The 9,063-nt window shown below is 38.6% G+C and overlaps 1 protein-coding gene across 1 annotated transcript; it reads left to right on the top strand.

Annotated features, from left to right (window-relative positions):
• The first annotated feature begins 912 nt into the window (after positions 1-912).
• On the top strand, positions 913-7,173 carry LOC121427979. Its single transcript, XM_041624558.1, has 3 exons — positions 913-921; positions 1,976-2,330; positions 3,571-7,173. The coding sequence occupies exons 1-3, from the start codon at positions 913-915 to the stop codon at positions 4,473-4,475; spliced, it is 1,269 nt and encodes a 422-aa protein (XP_041480492.1). The 3' UTR covers positions 4,476-7,173.
• Positions 7,174-9,063: the final 1,890 nt, after the last annotated feature.

Raw genomic sequence — 9,063 nt, 5'->3', positions numbered from 1 at the left:
TATTTGCTTTCGAATTCAATGGAAATAAAATTTTCAAAGGAATATGATCCCTCACTCAGCCCGAACCTTAATTCTAAATCGAATTCAAAAATCGAAATCTCCAATTTTGTTTGTACAAATACAAACGTACAAGGATTTATCGACCGCCATTCCTGCGGTAATGCAGTCACACTTACCAAACCGATTAAAAAATGACCGAAGGCATGCCATTGCAAATTAACGTAGCAGTGTAAATCGGTGTAGATTCGGATTGTTTGGTGCGTCTGTGCCGTAAAATAACTTCGGTGTGTGTGTGTGGGGGGGGTGTATGAGGATTCGCGCGCGCGTGATTAAGGCCGTGTTGGGATATACTCATTTAACCATTAAGAATGATGTAAGCGCAGACACGCGTAGACGACATACGAGATTGTAACTGGCACGGTCGAATGAAGAATATTTAGCCCTCACCCTTAAGCCAAAAGATCGGTATAAATTTACTGTTTATTTTAAAGGGCTGTTCGGGCGGAGAGGTAGAGTGATGGAGTTATTTTCCCCATGCTCTTACTTAAGATATGTCTAAACCAACTGTTTAACTGTTGGGCTTGCCAAAATGGCAAAGTGTTTTTTCAATTCACAATTACCCCTCTTAGGATTTCATCAAGTAATGGTCAAATAACTATTATATTCATTTTCCGAGATATTAAATGCGTAGTTGGCCAGCCCGCTCCCTCCCCTAATCCGACGATAACAATGATTTTAATTTGAAGCTTCACCATTTAAATCAATGATAAGTCTACAAAAAAAATCAAACAAAACATAATTTTATCATTATACTTCGTTCATGTTTTGGTCGATTATGAAATAAAAATGGACAATTTTTATTAAGCTTCTTTAGCAATCCATCGTATTGAACTGATTTGTTCTACAATCACCATGGGACAAGTGAGTAAAGACATTCGGGTCATCACATTGGAGTTGTTATTGTTCTATAAATAATTCTGAAACTCTTATAAATTGTATAATCTTATATGCGCAAGACATTCTTCTCGAAAATTACCGGATCCATTCACGATTTCAAATTCATAAGGAACTTCAAAATCAAAATATTTGTCAGATTCATAAATTCTCCTCACTGACATGCAAATGGCAGGCGAGTGCGTGCACGGAAGTGGTAATGAGTTATGAGCAAATATACAGCCGTATATGGATCTTAACGATGGGTAATCACAAACCTTCTACTTCTATCGCAAGGTTTTTTGCTAAAGGGAAGAGATTCGATGGTTAATGACCAGACGACAGTGTCATTTCAATTTTACTCCCCAGTGTTATTCACGTATTTACTCATAATCACCTGAAAGTGGCACTTCTCGTGATTATACCTTGTCTCTTTCTTATTTTCTATCTCACCAATCCCCCCCCCACCTTTCTCTCCCCTCTCTCTCTCCTATCCCCATCTCCTCCACCCACTCCCTATTCCACTCTCTCTCCCTCCCTCTCTCAGTACCATGATTCATGTTAATCTATTGATGCCAACGAAAATGCATAGATGTTAACACTAAATGCATAATAAATTGAATCGATAAGTCCACGGATTTCACTCTGTGTTGTAAAGTACATGCGCTGATATCAAAATGGAGTCATTTACGTATTAAACCACTATTAGCAATAGCTTACAAAATTTTGTCCACTTCTCAGAAGGAATATAATGCCTTGGGGACATTTTGTAAGTTATATAGGCCTACAAATTGCTTTGCTGGATTAGTAAGTCTTTAAGGAAATTCAATCCCCTTACTTCTTCAAGATTTACACTCAAATGTTCTATATCATCTTTAAAAAAAAAAGAATCAACATCTTGTATTTCGTCTGCATAAATCAAAACACCAGAGAGATTGGGAAATTTGTAAACGGTCTTTACTAAAGGAAGATACGGAATCAATCCATAGGTGCGCTTGTCATTAGTCTATAACAAATTCGATTTCCATTTATATCTCTGCAGGATCTCGAAAAAGAAGAGGACAGTCTCATCAACGCTCTGGAAAAAGTTTTGGCAGATGAAGCGGAACTCGACAACGCCGAAAACGACTCCGACGATGAGGCAACCATCACAGACCGAGAACTGTCGCTCCTGCTCTCGATGCTGCGTGAAGACATGGACGAGATGACCCCCAACGGTGCCCGAGGATACAAGTGGAGACCGTCCTACTACCCCTCCGAGTCCTTGCACGTAGGTGCACTGGAACCACTGGCTACAGGGTTCCTCCCCAGCCGCTACTCTGGCCAGAGGAAGAGGTTCTTGACAGGTGCCTTGGAACCCATCAGCAGCGGATTCATCAAGAAAGGTTTTAACGGAGGTAGGCTATACCACACTCTTGCTACGGGCACACCAACGAAATCGTCTCCAATAGGACCGATAATTTGCCATTGCCAATAACCTGATAGCTTTGATCGGTCTGGAGTAGGTTTCGACGGAGTGACTACAGCATTAACAATGCATGCTAAGTTGCATGTTACTCCTTTGATTGTTTGAAGATGTATTTATCAGTGGTGGGTATAAAGAAATCCAAATCGGGACCGATATACATTTTGCCTAGTTGAGATAAGAAATAGGAATTGAAGCTCATTGCAATTTGATTTTGAATCTGTTACAACCCTTCGTGTGGCGAGGCCCTGCCTACCGTTTCATGAGTGTCATCATCATTGGCAGACAAGATATTCACAGGTATTTGCCATAGGGACAAGCTGCTCAGCCAATCATACTAAGGATATCACTGAAATTGTCAATGAATTAATAACAGTTAGTTAGTGAATGGCGGTAGCCATCGTTAAAAAGGGCCAAACGACCCCATGCCTGATTGTCTGACGGTAGATAACAATAACAGAAATTTATTATCGATATATGATACTCCTGCTAATAAACATATACATCCCCCACAAAATCTTTTGATATGCACTGAAACACAAATTGACGATCACAGGTGGTGTTTTTAAGATTAAACTCATCTGAATAAAAATATATTTGCTGACATTGAATTGTATTCCCACTGTCCGAGGCCAAGATCAAAGTAAAGGACCAGACGTCAGAAGCTCCAAATCAAGCCCAAGCAAAGGTTGCGATGGGCACATTGGTCTTTATTTAGAATACATAACCACAATGTCTTAATGATACCAGTTCTTGATAATCACTTACATTCTTAATTGCAACCAACCATGATTCTTTTCGCGTATAATTGAGTCAACTTAAAAACATAGAACTGCTGCTCACAAGCACCTGTGTTCTAACATTTCTAAAGAATAGCACTTGATATCTGCATTGTTTGCAAACTTAAAATATTATCTTCCCAGAACCATTACATATTTAAGACTCCAGCACAATTCTATTTATTTTTTTTCTGAATGAATTTATTTTTTAGAAACAGGGTAATGAAATCCGTTTTTACCTATACTAAACTTTGCTTTCCAGTGGGTTCCCTTTTTTCATTTCTGTATATCATATTTTTGTGTTTTGCAGTACATTGTAACTTTTGTTGAATTTTGGAATGGAAAGGAATAAATGCAATCAATCAATCTTCATGTCTTCTAAATGCATACCAGGTGCTATGGAGCCCTTAGGGTCTGGCTTCTTCAAGAAAGGATTTAACAGTGGTGCCATGGAACCACTGTCGTCAGGGTTTATCAAGAAAGGCTTCAACAGTGGTGCAATGGAGCCTCTGTCATCAGGATTCATCAAGAAAGGCTTTAACAGTGGTGCCATGGAACCGCTCTCGTCAGGATTCATCAAGAAAGGTTTCAACAGTGGTGCCATGGAACCCCTTTCATCTGGATTCATCAAGAAAGGTTTTCACAGTGGTGCCATGGAACCTCTGTCATCTGGATTCATCAAGAAAGGTTTTCACAGTGGTGCCATGGAACCTCTTTCATCAGGATTCATCAAGAAAGGTTTCAACAGTGGTGCAATGGAACCACTATCATCAGGATTTATCAAGAAAGGCTTCAACAGTGGTGCCATGGAGCCATTATCATCAGGATTTATCAAGAAAGGCTTCAACAGTGGTGCAATGGAACCACTGTCATCAGGATTTATCAAGAAAGGATTCAACAGTGGTGCAATGGAACCACTATCATCAGGATTTATCAAGAAAGGCTTCAACAGTGGTGCAATGGAACCACTGTCATCAGGATTTATCAAGAAAGGCTTCAACAGTGGTGCAATGGAACCACTGTCATCGGGATTTATCAAGAAAGGATTCAACAGTGGTGCAATGGAACCGCTGTCATCGGGGTTCATCAAGAAAGGATTTAACAACGCTGCCATGGAACCACTTGCTTCCGGATTTATGGACGGTAAACGCGGTTTCTACAGCGGTGCAATGGAGCCAATAAGCTCAGGTTTCCACGGGGGAAAGAGGGGATTCCACGAAGAGGATATGGAAAAAGACAAGAAAGGGTTTAATAATGGTGCTCTTGAACCGCTTCAAACAGGCTTTTTAAAAGACTAGATGTTCCGTCCAGTTCCTTCTGGACTCAGTTCTTGCTTTTCGGCCACTAATTTAGAGGTATATATTTAGAATATCAACAGCCATCTTGATACTCGTTTATTTTTTCTTGGGAATCGTAATATTAATTTTCATTCTTGTTTACTAATATAACATTTTTTAAACAATAATCTCTTGAATTATTACCTTGAATATTTTTCCTTGACTCGCTACATATTCAAAGTTTCAATGAAATTTATTTTTACATTACTGTTTTTCTTCCATTCTTTAGAGCAGGCGCACAAACTAACACCCCACCAACATGACCAACGGTTATCTCAATGCTTTTCTTTCTTATTGATTATTACTCTTGAAAAAATACGAAGGTCGTTGTTTATCAACCTTATTTTCCTTGGCAATGTTTTTTAAGCATTAAATTATTGGATTAACCGTTTATCAACATGATTGCACATCTGTTCGATATGTAAACATGGATTCTTAATGTACAACCTAAAATGCTTATCGCGAAGGAATACATTGTTTGTTTACCTAAAGAACTATCCCGTTTAATGTGTCCTGTAAAAAAAAAATCCGCTTTGTTCTCGAATTTCAGTTGACGCTTGAAGTTGTCATCACTGCCTAAATGGCCGGCTCTGACGATTTCAGTGAAATCATTACGTGATTTTAAGCGAGGTGTTAGCCTTAGTGTTGGTGTTGAAATTTTGATTGCTTCCCCTAGCTCCAAATCTTATTCAGCGTAATTTGTAAAAACTTATCCAGATCACATTATTGACATCTCATCAGGTAGTGGGTGACTTTTCGGGACCATCCTCATTTTCTGTTTTGTGTTATAATCGTGTGAACATTGACCTAACACCAACACCAAAATGTCAACACTGAACTTGAAAGCACCCAATGGCTGAGAAGCATTGGGCCCTGACAACTGCTCAGTGTTGACAAACTTTGGGAAATGGTGCCTGGGGTTGTTTCACGGAGACTCTTGTCAGTGATTATTCAGCGGCAAACGTTATAAGCTGCTGCACATCCTTGCTTCTGATTGGCCGACATCGAATTAGTCTGTGAAAATTGCTGACAGAATTCTTCATGAAATGCTCCGGGACCGTCTTTATGGTCACAAGCGTAGTCTATATTGCTTTTCTAAAATGTCTTACTGATTCAAGATGTATTGATGAAAGAAAGTGATGAATGGTGGTCATTTGACCAACATGGCTGATGGAATGGATTTTATGAGACACATTCGATTTGCGGCTACAATTTATTCTCGAAAAACTAAACATTTCAGATAATGCATGAAGATTCATAAGAATATAAAATTGTCATTTCTGAAATGTTCGTTTTGCGTTTGTGAAAGGTTTACAATTCGTATTTCAAGTTGATATAGCCTTTGTTCCTCTTTCAAGTAAACAGCGGTAAGCTCATGGGGAAAATGTATTTTTGTTTGATATTTTACTTCAAACTTTATCATTTCTTTTTGTAATCTTAAAATGCGATTTGTTTTATGTTTTATTCTGTCGAGGTAATATAGCTTATTAAAGTTGATAGAGGTTTCACGAATCATAAGAATGGTTGAGATCTTTATTGGGATTTTTTTTTCTGCTAACCTACGAAGGAAAATTCACCCGAGCCTCTATTTCTGTGTTGTTTGTAGCAAAATAATCATATGCACATTCCAGCGCTAGATTGGTGAAGTTCCAACATTTTCTGGCTTGTAATAAAGATTGTTTCAGCCACTTTCAAAAGAGTTCGTTGTCAAACATCAACTTCGATTTTGTTCTGCTTTGTTTTATTCATGATACGAATTAAAATACATTGTGGCTCTTTTCTGTTCAATCTTTCATTCTTTTATTTGACTTCACTTTGTTTCCGAATGGACAGAAACGTATCCATGTACGAACTGTTAAAGGCGTTATGCTGAAAGTGTGAGTGTTCAAGTAGATGTGAATAAACCGGAAAACAAGTAAACGTTAAACCTCTTAGTTATATGTACCTTTTTAACGTACATGTAGAGCTTGTACATTCTTGTGTTGATGTTAAAAGATTACGTTCTTATTTAACTTGTTTGCACCATATCAACAGTACTCGACGATTGGAAAAGAAAGGGAATATATCATGACTTAACAATTCAAAACAATGATCGTGTGCATGCATGTGTGTGTAAAAGCTGGACTTAAATTCATTATTTTCATTAAATCAAACCTTTAAACTGCATTGATTTTATGAAAACTGAAAATGAACAGATTCAATGGTGAATAAAGGCACACGTGAAGTCTAATTAAGTATGCTATCTGTGGAAATATATATAGCTTTATGTTCGTCAAAAAAAATATTTGGCGGTAATATTTAATAATCATGATAGATTAAAATACTTTTTAGGAGCTTGGGTTTTCCAAAATAACAAAGATTTTTTTTTAGATAATATATTGATTAATAAAACTTTTATTATATGAAAGATTATTTCATCCTAGCCTCTTTATTTATTAATAAATCCACGAACATGATCTTATTCTATTTATTAAGTTTCGTATAAATCATCATTCTTCATGCAGCTTTAATGGAAGAGTATTGTATCAGATATTATCAACTCTATATCTGCTCAATTCCTAATGACAGAGGTATTGCTTTAAGCATGCTGACTATATGTGTGCTATGTAAAATACGGTATGTGAATTATATCTATCAATAAATTAAATTCAAAAGAATACTTCTTACAACCCGTTAGGCCTGCAATTGTGTATTGATTTTGTTGACAACCACTTGACTTATACTTTGTAGAAATATAATCTAGTATTTTCCTTCGTAAAGTATTAAATGTATACTGGTTACGAATATTTGCAGCAAGATCTTTATTTCCAAGTTCTAATTACGAGTGAGCAATCGACCAATCATTTTTTTTCAATAGTGAAAAATGGCTAAAGTGCACTTACTTCTCTTTGCAAAATTGAAAATTTCAAGATCTCCCAGATAAGCAGTAATTAAAACCACATAACGCAGTAACTACCCCCCCCCCTCTTTCTTCCACCTTGCAATGCGGAAACTAGCAAAATTAAGAGGCGCTCACCGTAATCTGTAAAAAGGATGGAGCAGTATAAATCTGACGAGGAGAAGATCGGAAAAGGCTGACAGGGAAAAATAGTGGGGGAGAAGAGAGAATGGCAGAAGACTGCCTATCTAGAGAGATAGGGGGTGGAGAAAAGAAGAAGAGAAAGGAGGAAAGAAAAGCCTTATTATATATAGAGGGGGATCGAGAAAAGAGAGTAAGAAAGGAGGAAAGAAAAGCCTTATTATATATAGAGGGGGATCGAGAAAAGAGAGTAAGAAAGGAGGGAAGAAAAGCCTTATTATATATAGAGAGGGGGTGGAGAAAAAGGAGTAAGAAAGGAGGGAGGAAAAAACCTGATATATATACAGAGAGGGGGGTGGAGAAAAGAGAGGAAGAAAGGAGGGAAGAAGAAGCCTTATATATAAAGAGAGATGGGTGGAGAAAAGAGAGTAAAAAGGAGGGAAGAAGAAGCCTTTGATATAGAGAGAGAGAGGGGTGGAGAAAAAGAGGGTAAGAAAGGACGGATCAAGAAGCCTTATATATATATAGAGAGAGAGGGGGGGGGAGGGAGGTGGAGGAAAGAGGGTAAGAAAGGAGGGAGGAAAAAGCCTGATATATATATATATAGAGAGAGAAAGAGAGAGAGAGAGTGGGGGAGGGAGGTGGAGAAAAAAGGGTAAGAAAGGAGTGAAGAAGAAGCCTCATACAGAGAGAGGGGGTGAAGAAAAGAGAGAGAGAGAAAGGAGGGAGAAAGAAGCCCTATAGAGAGAGAGGGGGAGAAAAGAGGGTAAGAAAAGAGGGAAGAATAAACATAATAGAGGGGGGGTAAAGAGAGTGAGAAATGAGGGAAGAAGAAGCCTTATACAGAGAGGGGGGGAGGTGGTGAAAAGAGGGTAGGAAAGGAGGGAAGAAGAAGCCTTATATAGGAAGAGAGAGGGGGTGGACTAAAGAGAGGAAGAAAGGAGGGAGGACGAAGCCTTATATAGAAAAAGGGAGGGAGGTGGAGAAAAGAGGGTAAGAAAGGAGGGAGGAAAAGGCCTGATATATATATAGAGAGAGAGAAAGTGGTGGAGAAAAGAGGATAAGAAAGGACGGATCAAGAAGCCTTATAGAGAGAGAGAGGGGGGAGGGAGGTGGAGAAAAGAGGGTAAGAAAGGAGGGAAGAAGAAGCCTCATACAGAGAGAGAGGGTGAAGAAAAGAGAGGGAGCGAAAGGAGGGAGAAAGAAGCCCTATAGAGAGAGAGGTGGAGAAAAGAGGGTAAGAAAGGAGGGAAGAATAAGCCTTAATAGAGAGAGGGGGAAGTAAAGAGAGTAAGAAATGAGGGAAGAAGAAGCCTTATACAGAGAGAGGGGGGAGGTAGTGAAAAGAGGGTAAGAAAGGAGGGAAGAATAAGCCTTATATAGTGAGAGAGGGAGAGGGGTGGAGTAAATTAAAGAGAGTAAGAAAGAAGGGAAAAGGAAGCCTTATATAGAGAGAGGGAGAGGGTGGAGAAAAGAGGGTTAAGAAAGGAGGGAAGAAGAAGCCCTATATAGAGAGAGGAGGGTGGAGAA

Source organism: Lytechinus variegatus, chromosome 14, assembly GCF_018143015.1.
Source record: "Lytechinus variegatus isolate NC3 chromosome 14, Lvar_3.0, whole genome shotgun sequence".
Classification (NCBI taxonomy): Eukaryota; Metazoa; Echinodermata; class Echinoidea; order Temnopleuroida; family Toxopneustidae; genus Lytechinus; species Lytechinus variegatus.
Note: the sequence above shows the minus strand (reverse complement) of the source record. Positions and strands in the feature narration are given on the sequence as shown.